At 40.3% G+C, this 23,320-nt stretch overlaps 1 protein-coding gene across 2 annotated transcripts in view; it reads left to right on the top strand.

Moving 5' to 3' along the window:
• The first annotated feature begins 1,178 nt into the window (after positions 1 to 1,178).
• Faf1 (Fas associated factor 1) overlaps positions 1,179 to 23,320 on the top strand; it is a 278,068-nt gene continuing 255,926 nt past the window's right edge. The window contains exon 1 of one of the 2 annotated variants that reach the window (XM_038332461.1): positions 1,179 to 1,575. In XM_038332461.1, coding sequence (XP_038188389.1) covers positions 1,531 to 1,575 — 45 coding nt within the window. In that variant the 5' untranslated portion in view covers positions 1,179 to 1,530. The remainder of the gene's footprint in view (positions 1,576 to 23,320) is intronic. The other variant, XM_038332462.1, reaches the window with a different exon arrangement.

Raw genomic sequence — 23,320 nt, 5'->3', positions numbered from 1 at the left:
GGGCAAGTGCTCTGCGATTGCACTGCACCTCCAGCAAATCCATATCTTCACACGACACAGCATGCTTCTTGACATTCGAGGGACTGAATATGTAAGTCGGACTTTGTTTTTACTTGGATATATTCCTAGCTTAAGAATCGTAGGCGTTAATTCCTTTTGGTGACTTCATCAGTCCCTGTTTTGTTTAACAGACTTTCCAGAGCATGTATGTTCCCTTTAAAAGTATTTAAGCTCCCACTATCTTGCGTCAAGATCGAATATGTTCTGTCACCCTTTCTTTGTCTGGATGGCCATTACAAACTGTCATATGATTCATAGATTTTTGGCTATTTTAGGTACAGAGATCGCCAATTTCTGCCCATATGTTGAACATTTCAGTAATTATGAGTACTTACACAGTTTTACTTATCAAAGTATTTTAGTCTATATGAAAGTGTATTCGAGTTTTCACCATGTCTAAAGCATAAATGTTCATATTATAGCAGTAAAAATAGTTCCCCTTAAATATCAATTTAAAATGTTCAGCATCCTTTTGAAGTCTGGTTTGTCACCTCTCAGTTTCTAAGTTCCACAGACACATGGATGGCCCTCTGTGTACCTCAGTGTTGGTGCCTGAGGATGCAGACTCAGGAAAAGGTTCCAGATCGGGAGTGACAGAATTGTAAGGGCCTTTTGACCATGAGGTTGAGAGTAAGAGACCGTATACGAGGCAGTATTTTGGCGAAATGTCCGAGGAAAAGGTTCATACTAGAAATTCTGCTTGTCAGGCGGTTTATGGGTGAGCTGGCTGGGCTGCGGCTGGATGTTTTGCGTGTGACTAACCACGTGAGGCGCCGAATCACATTCCGGCCGCGGCCAGGGGCAAGGCGGCACCTCGAGGCCTCTGCGACAACCCAAACCGGAATAACCTGTTGCGGGTCCTCCGGCTCCGGGGGACGCAAATCAGCTTCCCAGCCACCCAGGCCCGCGTCCCCGCCCGCTAGCCGGGCGCCTGGCGCTTGACAGGAGGGCAGTCACGTGACAGCCGCAAAGCGCCGCTTTGCGACCTCGATGACAAGCAAAATGTGCGACAGCTCTGGTCCTGGCCAACCAGGGGCGGAGGCGGCGACCGGGGAGGAAGCGGAGGAGGCGGAGGCGGCTGTGGCGTTGGCCCGCCTGCTCGTTCTCTCGCTTTCCCCGCCCCCGCCGGGCTAGCCGCGGCTGAAGGGAGCCGGGCGCGCGCTGTCGCAGCCTGTCCTCCTCCCGGCCGGCGACGGAAGGACCAGTCCGGCATCGACACCAGCCCGGCATCGAGACCAGCCCCCCGTCCCGGCGGCTGCAGCCAGGGCTCCTCGGGGCGCAGGCGGGCGCAGGGCGGCTGAAGGTTACTGAGTGCATGAGCACCTAGCCTCCCGCGCCGCCCCTCCCGCCCACCGGCTCGCCCGCCAGCCCCTCGCCACCCGGCGGCGGCCGCCTGTGTGGCCGCAGGAGGCGCCGTCTCGCTCCCAGGTGCGCGCTTCGTTCCTGGAGCCGCGGAGCTCGGCGGCCGCCATGGCGTCCAACATGGACCGGGAGATGATCCTGGCGGATTTTCAGGTGAAGTGTCTGGCTCTGCTCGCTTCCCACCTCCAACTTGGCGGCTTCGGGGTGGCGGCGCGGTGGCCTCTTCCTCAGCGTTTGTGTGAGCACCGCAGTGGTTGTTGTGTGGGCTTTTCTACCCTGCGTGGCTCAGGGTGTGTGTATATTGTGAACCATGGGGAACATGTATTTCATATGCTGTGTTTTGTGGGTGTGTGTAGAACGTGTTGAGTGAGGTTGAATGAGAATTTTAGGTTTGGGAATGCTATGATTTGGGGGTTACTATGTATGTGGGCTCGTTCTTAGTTTTATGAGGAATGTGTAGAATATGGGGTTAATTATGGGGTGTTTGGGTTGTTCCAAGAGGAAACTGATGTGTGTGTTGCTATGGGTGTGGTGTATTGTATGAAGTGGTGAGTGAACAGGCAGCGTGATGAGGAGGTGATGAGGCTAGCTGGGCTGTGTGGTCCTGTTCAAAGAGGGGTAAACAGTTGAGACTCCGCAGGCCTTGCTGGAATCTTTGGAGGGTGGAAAATAAGGAGGCTGCTGTGCAGTGTGTTCTGATGGATCTTTGCACTGAACACACGCACTTAATAACCCCTTCATATTTGCAGATTCCCCTCCCCTACAGACTTGAATCTTTCTTAGACAGTGTCTCCTGTGTAGCCCAGGCGGGCATCTAATTTGTTTGGAGTCCTTTCCTCAGGAGTTAATTTAAACTAAAGATTATTCCCTCACTGAACCTTTCTGTAGTGACAATGGCATGTAAGTATCTTAGGGAAACCCTTCGAAAGTAGAGCTTTGTGCGCCTGGAAAGATTCAGGGTTATAAACAGTAGCTTGTAAATGTTTTCTTTGCCCTTTGATAGTTACTGAAGAAAATATTTTAGTGTCACACACACACCGTTTGGCATTGCATTTGTCAAATATGGGTAGACTTTCGCCAACGTTGGCATTACTACACAGTCTCTATGGGTATTACTTTTCTATTTAATGTTCTGATGAACATTTTCCAAGAATTTGCTCCTTTTCCTTCTCTAGTAGCTATCTGGTTCACTAGGAATATGCTTGTATGTACATTTTGACTGTTCTGCAACCTGCAAACTCAGAAAGGATGGCTTTAGAAAGAAAAGATGGTCATGCTATTTTGGCATTTGTAGGCTCTAGAATAGCCTGAGGTCTTTCATCTTTATTAGACAGTGTCTCCCTGTGTAGCCCAGGCTGGCATTTAATTTAATACAGTCTTCCTACCTCAGCTTCCCGCAGTACTGGGATTAAAATTGTGATCCACCGTGTCCTCTTCTTAGATGTAGTTTTACCCAGTTTGTGTTTTGATGGGAAAGGCTCTGGACAGCAACACATAGTATAATTTACCCTAGCCCTAATGCGATTATAACTTTGTTTTAATTTTAAAAACTTTTAAAACCTCTAATAACTTGTAGCTGCTTCCTGTCATCTGCCAGTCACTATGCTTACTTGATTTTATTTTTGAGGTAGAGTTTTTTGTATATATATATATATATATATATATATATATATATATATATATATATAATTGACTCTCTGGGGTTGGGATTACATGAGTGTATGGCACCACACCTGGCTCACTATTAACTCTTATATTAGTTAAAGGATTGAAAATCTAGGGTCCTTGTTCTCAGAGGTAGAGTAATATTTTTGAGGCATCAAGACTTTTGGTTTGGAAATCAAAACGACTATATTGATCATTCTTAAATTTCAATAACATTTTCTTTCCCAGTCTTTCTTTACCTTTGAAAGATGGTTTATTTTTTTATGGTGAAAAAGTGTATATTTAGAATTATCCAGCTGAACTCAGTTTAAATAATCCCAGTTTTGTCGGCAAGATCCAGAGCATGATAATCAGGAGCCAGCCAAACATCTGCCTTCTCTCCATCGGACCTTATGAGGGTGTTGACTTTGGCCACATCGATGTCGTAGAGTTTCTTTACAGCCTGTTTGGTCTGGTGCTTGTTGGCCTTGACGTCCACAATGAACACAGTGTGCTGTTGTCTTCTATCTTCTTCATGGCTGACTCGGTGGTCAGGGGGATTTGATGATGGCGTAGTGGTCAAGCTTGTCCCTCTGGGAGTATTTAGGCTGCCTTCGTAGCCTCACGGTCTTGGGACACCGGAAGGTGGGTGATGTGCTGATCTTTTTGTGGCTGTGGACGCCTTTCAGCACTGCCTTGGTTTTCAAGGCCTTCCCTTTAGCTTCCGCTTTGGGAGGGGCAGGAGCTTCCCTCTTTGCTTTTGGTGCCATCTTGGCAAAAAGGAAAAATGATTTATTTTTTCAGTAGCTAGGGATTGTACCAAGGCCTTGTGCATGCTACGCAAGAGCTCTACCACTGGTTTTTATTTATTAAAAAAAAGAATGATATTGGAATGATCTTATAGGCCAGTGATATATTGTGCACTTTGGAAAATATAATTGGAAAAAAATACTAACTGCATTTGGTGTGAACAATTTTCATATATTAAAAAGTTTATTTAGAAGACTGTGTATTTTAAGCACATTAATCCTTTGTGTGTTTAGGACCTGTGATCCTCTTACTAACTAAATATCACATTATTTTGTTTGTTTAGTCTTTTTTACTGATCATTGTAGTCTTATGTATTGTAGGTCTTTTTAGTATTTAAAAATAAGCAATTTAGCTGGGCAGTGGTGGCACATGCCTTTAATTCCAGCATTCAGGAGGCAGAGGCAGGCAGATCTTTGTGAGTTTGAGGCCAGCCTGGTCTACAAGAGCTAGTTCCAGGACAGGCCCCAAAGCTATAGAGAAACCCTGTCTCGAAAAACCAAAAAAAAAAAAAAAAAAAATTTATTTCATGTACTTGTGAGAATCACTAGTACTTTGAGAAACTAGCATGCCTGTGTAGAAAGGACACAATTTTGAATTAAATTTGAAGAATACTTGCACTTGCTTGTTTAGTGTTGTTGTTTACAATAGCCAAAATATGGAACCTATATAAATATATAAATATAAATATATATATATTTATATTTATATATTTATATATATATAAATATAGAGATATTTTATTTGTGTTTTAATAAATAAACCTTGCCTGAAGATCAGAGTTCAGATCTAAGCCACTAGAGGTCAGGGAGTGGTGGTATACCTTAAGACCCAGGACTCAAGGCCACCCTGGGCTGCAGGAGGTTGAATCTCTCTAAAAAGAGAAATAGAAACTCACACAAAGGTATTCCCAGTACTGTGGAATCACTGCCCTTAATCCCAGTACTAGGGAGGTGGAGACAGGAGTGGTGTGGTTGGACGGAAACAGGTATGTAAGGCTGGAGGAGATGAGAGCCTGGGGCAGTCTGAGGTCTGGTGGAGAGCATTGCAGTCTGCAGTCAGGCTGAGGTTAGGATCGCCCCTTTGTCTGAGCCTTGGTAGAGGTAAGAACTCTCTAGTGGCTTGGCTGCTTTGCTTTTCTGATCTTTAGCTTGGACTCTAATATCTGTCTCTGGGCTTTATTATTCATGCTGCAGGAACCAGCCTAGCTGCCCACGAGTGTCTGAGAAGTGAGGAAATGTGGTGTGCCAGTGGAGTTTCAGTACCTTTAAAAGAATGAATTGAAAAAAGAGGCTAATTCATTTTCAGACTGTTATGTTGCAAATATCGCCTGATTTCTCTAATATGGAGAATTTATAGGCGTCTATGTTTATGTGCACATGCATGCCATGAGATGAAAGAAGGACTATTTATGTGGTGGACAGGGACCTCCATTGAGAGGAGGGAAGGAGGGAATATAGGCAAAGTCCAGTGCTGCCAATGTATGAGATTGTGAAGATAAAACCCATTGTTTTATGTGCTAATTGAAAAAATTGGAAAGGTTCTGGAAGCAATTATGATTTCAATAAGTTATATAAGTTTAGTGAAGTTTTGAGAAAAAAGTCCTTCAATTGAAACTTTTACATGCATTTGAGTATTTTCTTTTTTAATGTTTGTACTTATTTAATTATAATTATATGACATGAAGAAAGAAATTATATTTTAACAAGTCCAGTGAAGAAAGCCTTTCTAAAACTCTTCCATTTTCTTTTGCGGAAAAAAAAATCCAGATTTTGATCATTGCTGGATAATAGGTTATAAGTATATAATATCTAACTATGAAAAGCTTTTGGGAAAGGAGTTTTGATCTTTTTTGTTTGCTTGTTTTTGCTTTGGGTTTTTCAAGACAGGGTTTCTCTGTGGCTTTAGAGCCTGTCGTGGAACTCGCTCTTGTAGAACTGGCCTGCCTCAAACTCATAGAGATCTGCCTGCCTCTGCCTCCCGAGTGCTGGGATTAAAGGTGTGCGCCACCACTGCCCAGCTTTGATCATTTTACTTAAAGAGAAAATGCTTCTTTTGGAATCAGTGAAATATTGCTAAGTAGTGGGTAGAAGATTATAGTTCATACTTTCAGGGAGATGGTTGGGACATTGTGGATAGGTGAACTTACTACAAAACAAATTGTCTCTTAATTCCCACCCCTTCCCTAGTGCTTAGCTACCATGAATAAGGTCCTAGGTTTGATCCCCAGCAGTGGAAAACTAATGGAACAAAATTCCCAGTCCTTTCAACTAAAAAATTTAATCATGGAAAATATGTAAGATAATTTCCATATTAATCACTTTCAAGTGTACCCTTCAGTGGCACTAAGCATTCATAGTGCTGTGCAATCATCACTATTGCTCATCTGTCTCAACTGTTCTTTCCATCTTACACTAAATGACATCCTCATTTCTCTTTCTGGCTGTGGCAACCAACATTTTTATTTTCTGTCTATATGACAGAATAAAGTACCTTATTTAACAAGACTTTTACAGGATTTGCTCTTTTGTGACTGGTTTATTTTACTTAGTGTATATGCTCTCAAGGTATAGCATGTGTCAGAATTTTATTCCTTTTAACAGCCGAATAATGTTCCATATTTGGAAATGCCATATTTTGCTTACTCATTCATCTTCTGTGAGTATGTGACACGCATAACTTGTGGCTATCATGAATAATGCTGTGACAGTGAATAAAATATCTGCTGGAGTCCCTTACTGCTGTTTATGTGGGGCATACCTAGAGCTAAAATTGCTGCATCACACGATAATCCTAAACTGAAATAGAATTTTTAGTCTTTTTGAGGACCTGCCATCTTGTTTCCTTAGCAACCATACCACAGTTTTGAGTGGAAGCATCTTGCAGGGTCTCCCTGTATAGCTGCAGCTAGATTCAAACTTACGGTCTCTCTGCTTCAGTCTCCATAATGCTGGGCTTGTAAATGTGGGTCACAATACCCAGCTCAGTTAGTTACTTTTAAATTTAATTCTGTCTAGTGAATTTAGAATTTGGAATATTTTGTTAAAAATGTTCATTCTATTTGCATAGTATGTATTTGTTAAAGTAGTGGTCGAGTAGTATTTATGCTGTCTTAGCAGGCTGGGGCTACAAGAAGGGTGTACAGAAAGAGCCCAAGTTAAAAAACATACCCCCATGTTTTTGTAACAAAGAGATGCAATCAGATGAAAAGTCCAAATCTTATTCTTTTATTATGTAAAGTTTTTATTTGTTTTGGAGACAGGTTCTAATTATGTAGCCTTGGCTGTCCTGGAACTCACAAGAGATTTGCCAGCTTCTACCTCCTCAGTGCTGGCATTTTAACTACCTACGTACTTACGTGCCTACCTACCTCTCTATCTAAAAAGACAGGCTCTTACCTAACCCAGGCTGTCGCCCATACTGATGTTGAATTCATGTCAGTTCTACCTTAGACTTCCAAGTGCTAAGGTTGCAAGGGTGAGCCACTGTGTCCTTCTAGTAATTGTAGAATTATTTACTATTTTCTATTATATTTTATTATTTTCTTTTTCTTCACAAAACATCAGACAAACTTGACCCTACTTGATTTGCTTACAGATGGGAAAATAGTTACTTAAAACAATTTCAGTTGCTGTCAAATAATTCTAGTAATATTAGTTACATCTTACGAAGTTAAAACAGATAACCTCTATAGCTTTCATTTTATTTTGTTTTATAAGACTGAGTTTCTCGATGTATCTTTGACTGTCCTCGAACCTGCTGTCTAACCTTGAACTCACAGAGATCCTCCTGCCTCTGTCTTTAGACATTTAAGAATGCCATGATGTTAGCCTTCCAGGTCTTTTAGCTTTTTGATTAATGTCATGTTAAAATTTGTCTTTCCACTAAGAAAAAGATTATAACTTTCTTAGAAATAAAAGATTAGTCTCAACTTAGTTAGTTTTATGTATTTTGGAAACAAAAGGCTGGTCTCATAAGTTGGTTTTCTGCTTATAGTTTGTGGTTTTTTTTTTTTTTTTGTGTGACAGAGACAGACATCATTGCTCAAGTGGGAAAAAAAAACAAGGGGCTCTTATTGGTTGTGATGTGTTGTTTCAGACTTTCCCAGAAACCAGATCTCTTCTACCTGGATAAAAATATTTTTTCTGAACTTAGTTGTTTTGATCATAGATTTAGAGTTTTTTCTTTCTGTCAACTTTAACATTTATTTTGATGTTATATCTCTTATAGCACGACTTGTATTGCTTTATAAGTTTTCTCATTTTGGGACTCATACATTTATTCTTTGATTTGCTTACATATTTCAAGCCTAGTGTTCTATGACTCTACTCTATGGTAAGTCACACACATGTTGTTACCACTCCTGTGGCACACTTGGCCTTTCTAAATGGTATTTTGATCCTTATTTCTTTTTCAGTTTGACACAGATAACTTCTGCAAAGAGGATAATATTCCTTGTGATGATGTAGATTTGGGTTTAAGCTAAGTATATAGGGGGCATGGTTAATGATGGAGGGATTACCTTGGGTGGGAGATTGAGTACTCTGGTGCAGGGTGTCTAGTTAACCTTTGTCCTATGTTTCCTTTCTCTTTGTCCTCTGTCCTTTAGGGCTAGATCATACTGTTCTAGTGTTTGGGTTGTAGATTGTTGAGAAGATAAAGTTTTGGCATAGAGAATGGAATTTACTAGCTTGTAGTTAGAATATGACTTCGAGGTTCAAACCACTTGAATTTAAGTCACAGTGCTGCCACTCATCCATCTTGTGATCTTGACGCATTGTTTTATACATCTGCCTCAGTTTCCCAATATGAAAAATGAATTAACACGTGTAACACTATTAGGTGTCTGAAATAGAAAGTGTTTACATTCTGTTATTTTCATTTTGACCATTTATTAAGTTGTGTGTGATAAAAAATTGGCATGGTAAAGTACTACACACCCAAGAGTTTTTACACACACACACATGGTGTGTGTGTGTGTGTGTGTGTGTGTGTGTGTGTGTGTGTGTGTATGATGTATGCCACATTGTTTACAGAGGTCAGAGGATAACTTGCAGGAGTTCTCTCCTTCTACCATGTGGGTCCCAGGGCTCCAATTTAGGCTGTCAGGCTTTGTGGTGTCTTTACCCACTAAGCCATCTCTCCGAAATTCTTTTTCTGTAGTATAAGTCGGGATTCCTGTAACCAAATAGTGATGTCTGAGAAAGAACTCCTTGGGAGGCATAGCTGGAATTGTTGAGTTGTATTTTTGAGCTCTCATTTAGGATTCCCTCAATCATTAATACATCAATAGCTCTGCAGTAAAATGAAGGTCCTATATGGCTTCCAGACCATCAGAATTGGATGGGTTAACAAGAGGCCAGGATCACTAAGGTGAATCCCAGGTGTCAAGCATTGATCTTTTTATACTGTTAAAGTTTAATTTTGCTTTGATTTGATTGTGACTATGCCCTGGATCTCTCTTTTTTTTCTTGTTAATTAAGAAAATGTCCTGATTATGATGTTTTAGTACAGCAGTAGAAACCCTAACTAAGACAGAAATTTATGTCTGAGGGAATTAATTTTTTATTTTCTATGGGACCCTCACTGATTTTTCCCTGACTGAGATACCAGGCAAGACAATACTAATGCCCCTCTGCACCCATCCATAGCTCTAGACTTATAGCCAGACTTAAGGCTAAGCAGGCTCCTAGAGGGGAGATAGAGAGCGTAGTCCACGAGGAGGTTGTAGTCACAGTGGAAAGTGTAGTCACAATCAAGGAATAGTGCTTCCTATCATATCTATGTCTTTAACTCTCCTATATGGTCTGGACAGAAGGTAGATGGATCATGGAGAATGATAGTTGACTAACACAGACTTGATTAAGTATTACCTTTGATTGCAGCTGCTGTATCAGATGTGGTGTCCTTACTTGAGTATGTTTAACATAACTCCTGGTACATAGAATGCAGTTACCGATCTAGAAAATACTTCTTCTCAATATCTGTCCATAACAACCCCAGAAATTATTTGCTTTCAGCTGACAGGGCCAACAGCATACTTTCACAGTTTTACCTCAAGGGTATATTAACTCTCCAGCCCTGTATTATAACTTAGTCCAAAGGGATCTTGGTTATCTGTCTTTTGTACGAAATGTCATACTGGTTTACTATGTTGATGACATTATGCTGATTGGACAAAGTAAACAGTAGGTAGCAACTGCTTTGAATTTGTTGGTAACACATTTTTGCGTCAGAGAATGAGAAATAAATCTAACCACAATTCAAGGGCCTCAGTGAAATTTCTAGGAGTCAGGGGTGTGGGGCATGCAGAGGTGAAGGATAAGTTATCGCACCTGTCCTTTCTTAGCACCAGAAGGAAGCACAGTGTTGTGGACCTGTTTGGATTCTGGAGATAGCACATTCTTCACTTGGGTGTGTTTCTTCCCTAAATAGCAAGGGTTTTGGAAAGCACCTAGCTTTGTGTGGGGCCTGGATCAGGAGAAGGCTCTAAAGCAGGTCCAGGATGCTGTGGACACTGCTCTACCACTTAGACCATATGATCCTGCAGACCTGATGGTACTTGAGGTGTCAGTGGCAGAAAGGGATGCTGTATGGAGCCTTTGGCAGGTCGTCATAAGTGAATAAAAAAGGAGACCTTTGGGATATTGGAGCAAGGCCCTATCATTATTTGTAGACAACAGTTTTCCTTTTGAGGAACAGCTCTTGACCCCTGCTTTAGTGGCTGAATGTTTGACAGTAGACCACCAAGTCACTTTGCAAACTGAGCTGCCCATCGCGAGTTGGGTATTGTATGCTCCATCAAGCCATAAAGTAGGACATGTGCAGCAGAAATCCATTGTCAAATGGAAGTGGTATATAGGTGATCAGGCCCGAGCAAGTCCTGAGTGCACAAAAAGTTACATGAAGGAGTTCCCCAAATATCTATTGTTTAATGCTGTTAAAGTGCTTTCCAAACCTGGATCTATAGCCTCATAGACCTAATAATCCATTGTGGGTGAATATCCCAAGCTTTACAGACATTTAACAATATCTTTGGCCTTTATACTCTAAATGCCAGAAACACATCTCCAGACAGTATTTTATGTCTTCTTGGGGAAAGAAATCACCACCAGCTGAAACATTAAAACTGCGTTCTGTGACAGCCCTGAAAGACACTGTTCTATTGGGTAAAACTTCAGCAGTACACATGACTGTACATTTGCTTTGAAGGAGAAATAATCAGATGCGGGATTGTTTACTGATTGATGGGCTATATAGCCAATCATTTGACTGAATGGTCAGGGACTTGGAAAGAGCATTAGAAAATTATTGGGAAAGACATTTGGGGAAGAAGTATGGATAGATATGAAGAGACTTTTGACCCATGTAAATGCTCATCAAAAGATGCCCTCAGCAGGGAAGAAATTCAGTAATCAAGTAGATAGGATAACCCATTCTGTGTACAGTGAGCCTTTTTTTTTTTTTTTTTTTTTTTTTTTTGAGACAGGGTTTCTCTGCAGCTTTAGAGCCTGTCCTGGGAACTAGCTCTTGTAGACCAGGCTGGTCTCGAACTCACAGAGATCCACCTGCCTCTGCCTCCCGAGTGCTGGGATTAAAGGAGTGCGCCACCACCGCCCGGCCACAGTGAGCCTTTTCTATTACTTTCTGTTATTGCCCCATGAACAAAGTGGCCATCTGGGAATTATTTTCTTTCTTTCTTTTTTAAATATTTTTTTATTTAGTATACAGTATTTTTATTTATTTATTATGTATACAGTATTCTGTCTGTGTGTAAGCCTGCAGGCCAGAAGAGGGCATCACACCTCATTACAGATGGTTGTGAGCCACTATATGGTTGCTAGGAATTGAACTCAGGACCTTTGGAAGAACAGGCAATACTCTTAACCGCTGAGCCATTTCTCCAGGCCGGAATTATTTTCTCATAAAGTTTGCCCATAAGAGAAATGATTCCCTTTAAAAGAAAATCATTGCTACTCCCTTCAATAAAATCAATACTTTCTTTGTATGTTTTAGTATCTTTATAATATAAAATATTTGGGTGTTTCTTAGATAGTAATTTATGGTTATACCTCTATAGAGTATAGTTGTCAGAGGGTGCATTTAGGTAGACCAGCTGGAGTTAGTATTTTGATTATTGTTCTCTCAGAAAAACAGTTAACCTTTAATGGAGATCTGTCTAGACTCCTGTCTGGGGTTAAAAGTAGACTAGATGAAGTCAGATATGCGTCTAGTCAATTACTTGGTAGCAGTATTGAAAACACTTAGTTACAATGGATGTAGTCTATATTAGGAGTCAACAAACTACATCCTGAAAGCCAGATTACCACCTTGTTCCAAAGATACGATCCTGTTGGTACATACAGTCACTCATTTTTGTTTGTGTCTCTGTCCACTTTTGCCTTCAATAGAAGGGCGGAGCTAATTATATGGCCTACAGTACCTGAAATATTTTCTAAGTGCCTTACAGGAAAGTTTCCTGATGTAGATTAGTGGTGATTTCTTTCCCCAAGGGGACATAAAATACTGTCTGGAGATGTGTTTCTGGCATTTAGAGTATAGAGGCCAAAGATACTGTTAAATGTCTGTAAAGCTTGGGATATTCACCCACAATGAATTATTAGGTCTTAAATGTTGATAGTGCTAAGAACTGATCTAAATCAATGGATCTCAATCTTTAGTGTGTACCAGAGTAACATAGAGGGTTTGCTAACCCGTAGGTTATTCAGTGAATCTGTGGTTGAATCTGCAAATTTCATTTGTATCTGATTCCTGGAACTTAAGAATCACTCGATCAAGGAAGACTTTTGAAATTCCATCCATGCTTTTTTTTCTTTGATTTTATGATCCATTTCTATGATTTAGGAATAAGGTGTATTCCTGTGGAGACTTGATACTCCTTGATACTTGAAGTACTATCAAGTCCATTCCATGTGTTGGACTTTTACTTCCTTTTGGAATTTTTCTATTTATCTCTTCTTTAAGAACCCATGCCCTGCCTTTTGCATATAACATTCACAACCTATACACCTACTGAGGCCTAGTAATTTATTTTGTATCTTGCTCATGTTTTTCTCTCTTAATTTTTTAAATGATTAATGAAAACTTTACATATTTTAACCCATACTCTCAGTCTTTGGAGGATTAACTGTTTAGTTCTGTCTGTTACTACAGAAACTAGTAAGAGATATTTAGTGAATATTTATTAGAATAAGACTGCTTTGAAAAAAACAGTGTAGAACTTAAATTGTGTGTGTGTGTGTGTATGTGTATGTGTGCTGTTACATATGTGTAGGTGTGTGGGCATGTCTGCATGTGGAGACTGCAGGACAACCTCAGATGTTGTCCCTCAGGCGCTGCCCACCCTTTTATTTATTTACTTTTGGGGACAAGTTTTCTCACTGGTTTGGAGTTGGTCAACTCATTGGGCTGGTTGGCCATTGAGCCCCAAGAACCTGTTGTCTTCTCTCCAATGTGTGTGGCACTATGCCAGTTTTTTTTAAATGTGGGGTCTGGGATTGAACTCAGATTATTGCCTCATTAATAAAGTACATTTATTAATTTTATTTTATTTGTATATGTGTCTTACCTGTATGTTTGCATATGTACCATGTGTGGAGGCCAGAAAAGGCAAAGGATCTCCTACAACTGGAGTTACAGATGGTTCTGAGCCACAATGTAGGTGGTGGTAAGTGAATTGGGTTCTTTGCCAGAGCAACAAGTGCTCTAAACTGATGAGCCAGTTATAAAACCCAAGCCACATATTATTTAGGTATGTTTTAAGGATCAACTACTCATTAACATTTTATATAATAAAAATTTGAAAGGTAAAAATTGACCATATTTGAATGTTACATTGAAGGTTATAACTTCATGATGACCCATATATAGAAGTACAAAATAACTCACCTTTGGTTTAGCTTAAGTTTTTCCCCATTTTGCCTGCCTGCCTGCCTATCTACCTATCTGTCTATCTGTCTGTCTGTCTGTCTATCTCTCTCTCTCTCTCTCTCTCTCTCTCTCTCTCTCTCTCTCTCTCTCTATCTGTCATCTATCTCTATCTATCTCTCTATCTCTCTCTCTATCTATCTATCTATCTATCTATCTATCTATCTATCTATCTATCTTTGTGTGTGTGTGTGAGCCTACACATGCAATAGCCATTATATATGGAGGTCAGAGGATGACTTAAGGAGTCTATTCTCTCCTTCTACTATTTAGATCCTGGGGATTGAACTCAGTTGTTAGGGTTGGTGGTAGAGCTATTTACCCATTGAGTCCTCTTGTTGGCTTAGTTTTTTTTTTTTTAATAGGGGCTTGTAATAACTATGGCAAAATACCAGACTTGAGTCTCATAATTTTGAAACACTTGAATTACTAAATTGCTGTGTCAGTTATTCTTGATTATAGTATCACTATGTAATTTTTTGTTTGGCACTATGCTTTGAGACTGTTGCCTGTGCATCCCAAGCAAAACTATTACTGGGTTGCATTTCTAGTACCAAGACTTTAAGAAAATCACTTATGGCCGGGTGGTGGTAGCACACGCCTTTAATCCCAGCACTTGGGAGGCAGAGGCAGGCAGATTTTTGTTAGTTTGAGGCCAGCTTGGTCAAAAGAGCTAGTTCCAGGACAGGCTCCAAAGCTACAGAGAAACCCTGTCTTGAAAAACCAAAACCAACCAACCAACCAACCAACCAAACAAACAAAATCCTTATTTTGTATGATGTGTGCATGTATGTGTGTGTGCAAGTGTGTGTGCATAGTACATTTGCTTACGCTTGTATATGTGACAGCATCTATGTGGAGGTCAGAGGATGCCTATAGGGAGTTGATTCTCCTATTATGGTAAGGCAGGGTCTTTCTTGATTTTTTTACATGCAGTGAACTTTAAGCTAGCTGGCTGTGATGATATTCTGTTTGTAATCTAACAAGTAAAGTTCGCCTGAAGATCAGAATGCAGAGCTAAATCACTAGTTAGGCATAGAGGCCAGGCAATGGTGGCACACACCATTCCAGTACTCGGGAGACAGAGGCAGACTGATCTTTGTGAGTTCAAGGCTACAGATTGAATCTGACTAAAAGAGAAACAGCTCACACAAAGGTGATCTCAGCACTTGGGATCATGTGCCTTTAATCCCAGCACTAGGAAGATGGAGACAGAGTGATATGACTGGGTAGAGAGAGGAATATAAGGCAGGAGACAGGAGCTCAGTGCAGCCTGAGGATTCAGTTTAAGAGGCAGTTTGAGGATTCAGTCTGAGGGGAGGGAGGGAGGGAGGGAGGGAGAGAGAGAGAGAGAGAGAGAGAGAGAGAGAGAGAGACAGACTTAATGGGGTCTTCAGTTTACAAAAGTCTTACCTTAAACCTGAGCCTGTTTCACTGATGGTTTAGGAGGGCTGGAAATCGACAGTACCTGCTTAGCTTCTGGATCTGCTGAGCTTGCATCAGCCATATAGACTAGTACTAGATGTAATTGCCTTTCGATTGGATAGAACTCAAGGCTGTAGGTACTGTAGTTACCTTGAAAAACTTAGTCTATTTCTACTGACTGTTGCCTACTGCTAATGGTCTAACTACCTACTGGCTACTTGAAAAGCTATAGACTGGCAGATTAAAGGCGGTAGAAGCAGGAAGATCAGAAGTTTAAGGCTAGCCTCAGCTACAGAGTGACTTAGAAGCCATCCTGGGCTATGAGACTTTGTAAAAAACAAAACGTAATAGAGCAAAGCAAAACTAAATAAAACAAACCATTTGTAAAGTTGTGGTAGGATTATAGGTTTGCCACCACACCTCCTGTTTCTTTTTCCTGAAATGGAGTCTTAATATTTTGCTCAAGCTAACCTCATTTTCTTAGGTTCAAATGAACCCCCTGCCTCAGCCTTACCAGTGGTGTGTCTGAACTGACGATGGCAGAGTCCCAAGATGACGAATGCTGTCTCCAGACAAGTGACAATGCTTGTGTTGCTTTATGTGTTTTCTTATCTTTCCCTTACAGATCCATGAGGGCTTTATGGCATCTAAGCACTACAGCTTGATTAACTTTACACCCTCTTCATCCCTCATGATGGAGATTAAACTCCAGTATGACTTTTGGAGAGAACAAACAGTATTCAAACAGTTGCAGCATACTTTGCTCATCTTTAATCTTTTGAACTGTTTTAATTCAGTGAACTTCGTTAGCTTTCATCCTTCTACTTAAGTCCTCTCTCTAGAAATGTGCGCCATCGTATTTCCTTGGATTTCTGTATGCTTCTTTTCCTCTGACTCCTTTTTCTGAACTTTTTTACAGTTTTAACTGCAGTCTTCTCCACTTTAAAATATTATCCATTGATCTTGTGTTCTGTTTTAGATGATTCTACATTTCTGTCCTTTTCTCTCGTGAAAGTGCTAATGTACCTTTGTCTATTTGTCTTGTCCATTTCCCCATTCATTCCATCTATTTCATATGGTTTTTAGGTAATCCTCTTTATTTTATTATTTTAGTTTTTGTTTTTTTGAGATATGATATCTCTGTGGATTCCTGGCTGTCGTGGAACTCCTTTGTAGACCAGACTGTCCTCGAACTCAGATCCTCCTGCCTCCACCTCCCATGTGCTGGGATTAAAGGTATGCACAACCACTATCCAGTTTATGTATGTTTCTGGTTTCCAGAGGAGGAGAGCCTCATTTTTCACCTCTTACCCCTTGTTTTTTTTTTTTTATTTTTGAGTTGGTATCCAAGCCCAGATGAAGGTCTAGGTTGGTGTAGAACTCTATATAACCTAGACCATCCTAAAACTCATACTCTTTTCTCTAGATGAGCACCACCCCATCCAGCTCCTGTCTCATCTTTTAACCTCACATTAAAATGCCTATATAAAATAAAAACAATATTTTTTTTGGCTCTGATAATGCCAGTTATTTTGTTATTTGGCCTTCTATAGCCTATACATTCCTTGTAGTATATACTGTATGTATGACTTTAGTAATATTTTGATGCTTGTTATTGTAATAGTAAGAACCTGGAAACAACCTAGATACCCCTCAAATGAAGAATGGTTAAAGAAAATGTGGTACACTTGCACAATGGAGTACTACTCAGTGGAATGACATCATGAAATTTGTAGGCAAATGGATGGTACTAGATAAAAGCATCCTGAGTAAGGTAATCCAGACCTAGAAAGACATGCACAGTATGTATTCACTTATAAGTGGATATTAGACACAAAGAAAAGCATAAAGCCTACAATCCACAACCCTGGAGAAGCTAAGTAAAAAGGAGGACCCTAAGAGGAACATACATGGAGGGCCCCAGGAATGGCAAATAGTTAAGATCTCCTGGGTAAACTGGGAGGGGGGTAGCAGGGAGAGGATGGGGGAATGGGAACATGAGGGATTTAGATGGCCAAGTAGGGGGAAGGATGGAGAAGGAGAGCAATAAAAGATTTTTTTTTTTTTTTTTTTTTTGGTTTTTCGAGACAGGGTTTCTCTGCAGCTTTTTTAGAGCCTGTCCTGGAACTAGCTCTTGTAGATCAGGCTGGCCTCAAACTCACAGAGATCCGCCTGCCTCTGCCTCCTGAGTGCTGGGATTAAAGGCGTGCGCCACCACCGCCTATAAAAGATTTCTTGATGGAGGGAGCTGTTATGGGGTTAGGGAGAAACCTGGTGCTAGGAAAATTCCCAGGAATCTACAAGGATGACCCCAGCAAAGACTGAACTGGCCTTCCCCTATTATCAGATTAGTGCCTACACTAATTGTCATCATAGAACCTTCATTGAGTGAGTGATAGAAGCAGATGTAATGACCCACAGCCAAGCACTGAGCTGAGTTCCTGGACTTCAGCTGAAGAGAGGGAGGAGGGATCATATGAGCAAGGCGGGTAAAGATCATGATGGGAAAAACCACAGAGACAGCTGATTTGTTAGTGGGAGCTCATGGACTCTGGACTGACAGCTGGAGAACCTGCGTGGGACTGAACTAGGCCCTCTGAATGTGGGCGACAGTTATGTGGCTTGATCTGTTTAAGGGGGACCCTGGGAGTGGGACCAGGACTTATTCTGGGTACATGAACTCATTTTTTGGAGCCCATTTCCAATGGTGGGATACCTTGCTTCGTCTTGAGACAGCAGGGAGGGTCTTGTTCCTGCCTTAACTTGGTGTGTCAGACTTGGTTGACTCCCCAAGGGAGGGAGGCCTTCCCCTCTCTGAGGAGTGGATGGCGGAAGGAGCTAAGGGTGTGGAAGGAGGGGAGGGAGGGAAACTGTACTTGGCATACAAAATGAAAAAGTTTTTTAAATAAAAAAATATTTTGGTGCTTATAATTTTCTTGAACTTACATCACTTCAAAACTTAGAGGCAAAATTTTTCTAGCCCTCCTTGTCAGCTTTCAAATCACGACATGGAGATTTATTATTAATTACTATGAAAGCTTGACCTATAGCTTAGTCTTGTTTCTAACTAGCTCTTTTAACTTAAATTAACGCATATTTTTTAATTTACTTTCTGCCTCGTGGCTTTATTACTTACAGCCCATGCTGCTTTTCTGCTTTCTTCATGACTGACTGACCATTCTTCATGTCTCCACCCTTTCCAGCATCCACTCTGCCATGAAAATCCTGCCTAGCTATTGGCCATTCAGCTTTTTATTAAACCAATTCGAGTGACAAATCTTCACAGTGTACACAAAGATTATTCTACAAAAAACTTTTGTATTTGTCAGGCTTTTATTGTCTACCTGTCTGTCTTCACAGATTTCTGCATAGACATTGTCCGCGCAAAGTCCTTTCTCGTGTTTGCTTCCTTCTCTGTGTTTCTTATTTGTATACAGACAATCTTTAATGTGGCTATCACATCACCTGGAAAATACTGGTTTGTCTTTCTTACTAATCTTTGAGTTACATACAGTGTAGAACTAGATCCATATTCATTTTGGCATATTCCTAGTGCCTGTCTTTTTTTTTTTTTTGTAAACACAGGGCATATTTTTACTGAGTGTTCATTTGAACTCTAGTTAAGTGAGCTTGAATTAAGAACCAGTTAATTGAAAGAAATGGATGATTTTTTTTTCAAATCCTGATTTTGTCATTAGCATGTAGCAATTTTAAGATGGGCTTGGTGGCGTGTGCCTATAGTCCTGGTGTTAGGAGGCTGAAGCAGGAGGATTATGAGTTCAAAGGCCAGCCTTCGCCACATAGCAAGTTTGAAGCCAGCTTGTGTTATGTCAGACTGTTTTTCAATAAAAGCAAAAAGTCAGGGCTAGGGATGTAGTTTAGTTGGTAGAGTGCTTGACGAGGTTCCATCCCAGCACTGCAGAACACCAGGTTGTGTGGTAGGTAGCACATGCCTCTTAGACCCAGCACTTGAGAGGTAGAAGCAGGGGGATCAAAAGTTCAATGTCATTCTTAGTTACTTAGCTAGTAGCCTGGATTACTTGAGATTATGTCTCAAGAAAACAAGAAATAGATTGTGATGGTTGATATTGATTGTCAACTAGATAATGATTTAGAATTAACTAGGAGACAAGCCTCCTAGCACATCTAGAAAAAAATGATCTTAATTTAGTTAGCCTCTGGGCCTGCCTATGGGATATTATTATCTCAACTAAGTTAGTTGATGTGGAAGGACTCGTTTTTTCTTAACTTGTTTTTTTATAGTTTATTTTAACTTTATTATTTTTTTATGTGCATTTGTGTGAAGTGTTAGATCCCTTGTAACTGGATCTTCAGACAGTTGTGAGCTGCCATGTGGGTGCTGGGAATTGAACCCGGGTCCTCTGGAAGAGCAGTCAGTGCTCTTAACCACTGAGCCATCTCTCCAGCCCCGGAAGGGCTCTCTTTAATTGTGGGTGCTACAATTCCATGGGCCGGGAGTCCTGGAATTCATAAAAATGAGAAAGTAAGCAGAATCCCAACATTCATCACACTATGTATGCTTCCTGTGGTCCTGCATGCATGTGACCAGCTCCCTCTTCAAGATCCTGCAGCCATGACAGACTATCCTGGAACTGTGTGCTAAAATTAGCTCTTCCTAAAGTTGATTCTTGTTATTTATTTTGTTATAGTAACAAGACAAGGATCAACACAAACACAAAAAGCAAAGCCAGATAAATAAAATCAAACCAACAGACTAGCCAACCAAATAAACGTAAAACCCCCAGACAAGCTAGTAATGGTGGCACATACTTGTAATCCTAATACTGAGAAGGTAGAGGCTTGATAATTGCCACAAGGTCACAACCAGTCTGATATGTATAATATTGAGTTTTAAGATAGCCAGGATATATAGGGAAGCCATCTCAAACAATAACAACAAAAAGTAAGAACAAAAACATAAGCACCCAACAAACAAACAAAAGATGTGGCAGCGTTAGATTTGTGTCATTTGTATATGGAAATAAATATCAATTTGTTAGTTATTATTGAATGCTTTGAGACTTAGAGCTGTGTCATGGTCATCTCCATGTTGCTAGTACCTAATCTCTTACCTCAAAAATATTAAATTGAAGCTGTGTGGTGGTGGCACACGCCTTTAATCCCAGCACTCAGGAGGCAGAGGTGGACAGATCACTGTTAGTTTGAGGTCGGCCTGATCTACAGAGCAAATTCTAAGACAGCCAGGGCTGGGCAGGGAAACCCTGTCTTGAAAAACCAAAGGGGGGGGGGGGGGGGAAGGAAAAATACATAAATAAAACAAAACTTGAGAAATTGTTGCTAACAGACCTGGGTATCATAAAAATGTGAAAAGACCCTCTTTGTGCGGTAAAGAAATGATACTAGATGGAAATATGATCTACAGAAGAAATGAAGACTACGGGAAATACCATAACGATAGATGGCAACAGTAGCAAAGGGGAAGGGCAAGTGGGTTTCTTGTATAGATTAGATAAAGGGTGTGGGACTATTAATTCAAGGTAGGCTGATAACTTATGGGGGAATACTGTACTCATTTCAACAACTGTTTATAAGTAGATATAGTTAGAAACTGGCCTGAAGAATGCAGATGAGAAATAGTTAAAAACAATGGGTACCGTTTGAACATAGAAATACAAGTAGTAGAATTAAAATCAGCTATTTCATAATTGCATTAAATGTAAATAGACTAAATAGTACTAAAAAGATGAAAACAAAAGACATGTCTTTACTGTTCACAAGAATTTGAAATATAAAAATCCATTTTAGTTGGAGTAAAAAGGTGGTAAAAGGTATACCCTATGGATGCTATTGTTAACGAGTTGGTGTGATTAATGTCAGACAAGGTAGCTTCAAGATAAGGAAGATTGCTAGATCTAAAGAAGTTCTGCCTTACTGTCCCCCCCCCATATATCATATGAATGCTTCATTTTTATTACTTATAAAATGTAGCTAATATTTGAGCTATCATTTTCAGTACTTAACAGGATTGTAAAGTGTTTGCTATTACCACATATGGATAAAGCTCAGAGAGGTTAATAATTTTCTTAAAGTCACAGAGTTAGTGAACTTGGTAAATTGCTTTTGAAGTCAGTTTTACTGTGATTCAAACTTTTTTCTTTCTTTCTGAGACCGTCTATGGAAGTTAGGTTGGTGTTGTGTGACACTTCCTAGGGAGATGCTAACAAACTTGTTTACATCAGATAGTGCACTGATGACAGACTAAAGCAGCTTTCCCACTCAAGTCTAGACCAGTGGGTTTCCTGGGGTTACTTACAGGAGTGTGGGTGAGGGGTTACATACAGCACTATGAATGACTCTAAGGCAGTTGCCATTGGAAAGCTCACCCTAGCTTAGTCAGTGACTCCTGGAAGCTGCATCCCTGAAGCTCCATGCATGACTTATAGGCAGATTGACATGGCAGAGTCTATACTCTCCAGCAGTTGTTATGGCACGGCTTATATAACCTTCAGGGAGGGCCTTTTTTTTTCTTTTTGGAGACAGGGTTTCTCTGTAGTTCTGGGCCTGCCTGCCTCTGCCTCCCAAGTGCTGGGATTAAAGGTGTGCGCCACCACTGCCTGGCAAATCTTGTATGTTTCAAGAACTTTCTGAAACTTGTGACTTTCTGAACCCCCTAAGTTTCCTTTGCTTCTAGGTCCCGAAAGCAGAATATATTGTGCCGCAGCCTGCTGGCCTCAAACTGTGCACCCTGCCTGTATCAGTAGGGTGCTATATAGGTTTTTGTTTGTTTGTTTTAAAACTATACCTTAGCTGGGCTGTACCTTAGATGGGTGGTGGCAGTGCACGCCTTTATTACCAGCACTTAGGATGCAGAGAGGCAGGCGGATCTCTGAATTTGAGGCCAGCCTGGTCTACAGAATGAGTTCCAGGACAGCCAGGGTTACATAGAGAGACCCTGTCTTGAAAAAACCACCAACCCAACTCAAACCAAAACTATACCTTGTTTTTTTGAGAATATTCTTTGAATTATATTGCATTCCCTGCATTGCTTCTATATAAACATACCTAATTTGAGGAGCTTTTTTTTTTTGAAGTCACCTGCCTAGTTCCTTATTCCCTTTTGGAGCCCCCCCCCACTTCATGTATTTCTCTCCTTCTGCCCTCCCTCTCTCTGACAAGGCCTTATTCTGTGGAAGGTTGACTTTAGACTCTTAGATCCTCCTGCCTCTGTCTCTTGAGTCCTTGAATTATAGGTATACATCACTGTGCCTTTTTGGAATCTATCCTTTCTATGCAAAAAACCAAAGAACTGTATTCATATGTCATTAATGAACATAATTTTAATTTTCAGTATTAGCATTTATGTTTTTATTACTTGCTAGTACATTTTGAAGATGTCCCTTTCCTAAATGTGGGAAATGCTGTTAATAACTATATATAATGCTGTTAATTTCCAGAGATAAATGTTAATTTGCTAACATTGTGTTTAAATTAAAGAATAAGTCAGGTGGTTTAGATTGTTGGCGTTAACTCTGAATAAAGAAGATAGTAATATAGTAATATCCACAACCGTCTGCAATCTTAATGATATGTTGTTTAGCACAGTAGCACAGTTTTAGGGGAATTTTTGAATACACGGTTTCACTGTATAGTTTGGAATGATTTTGAACTTGCTATGTTGCCACTGCTGGCTTTGAACCTCTTGCTTCAGCTTCCCAAGTGCCACCACATCCTCTACCTATAATGTTTAATTTATAAATTAGTTATGATAATTTATTTACTCTTTACATCATGTTTTTAGTTTCTGTTTATAGTGAATACTTACAAGTTGTAATCTACAGTAGGTTATAAAAATGAGGTGTGTTGGCATTCATGTAAGGAATCAGTAGATTAAAAAGACCTGTGAAACCCTAGGACAGTAGCTTTCATTTTACCCTCTAATTTTAGCTCCTATCAGTGTGCCTGGCCATGGTAGACTTTCTTACCTTTTTATTACTATTTTTTGAAAGTCTTAAGTGAAAAGAAATGTATAATGAAATTTCCAAGAATTGCTAAATACTTGCTCCCTCTTGTGGATAGAAATGAGAATGTAAGC

The sequence above is a fragment of the Arvicola amphibius genome, chromosome 6 (genome assembly GCF_903992535.2).
Source record: "Arvicola amphibius chromosome 6, mArvAmp1.2, whole genome shotgun sequence".
Taxonomy (NCBI): Eukaryota; Metazoa; Chordata; class Mammalia; order Rodentia; family Cricetidae; genus Arvicola; species Arvicola amphibius.
The sequence above is the reverse complement of the archived record's forward strand: the minus strand, read 5'-3'. Positions and strand labels throughout refer to the sequence as shown.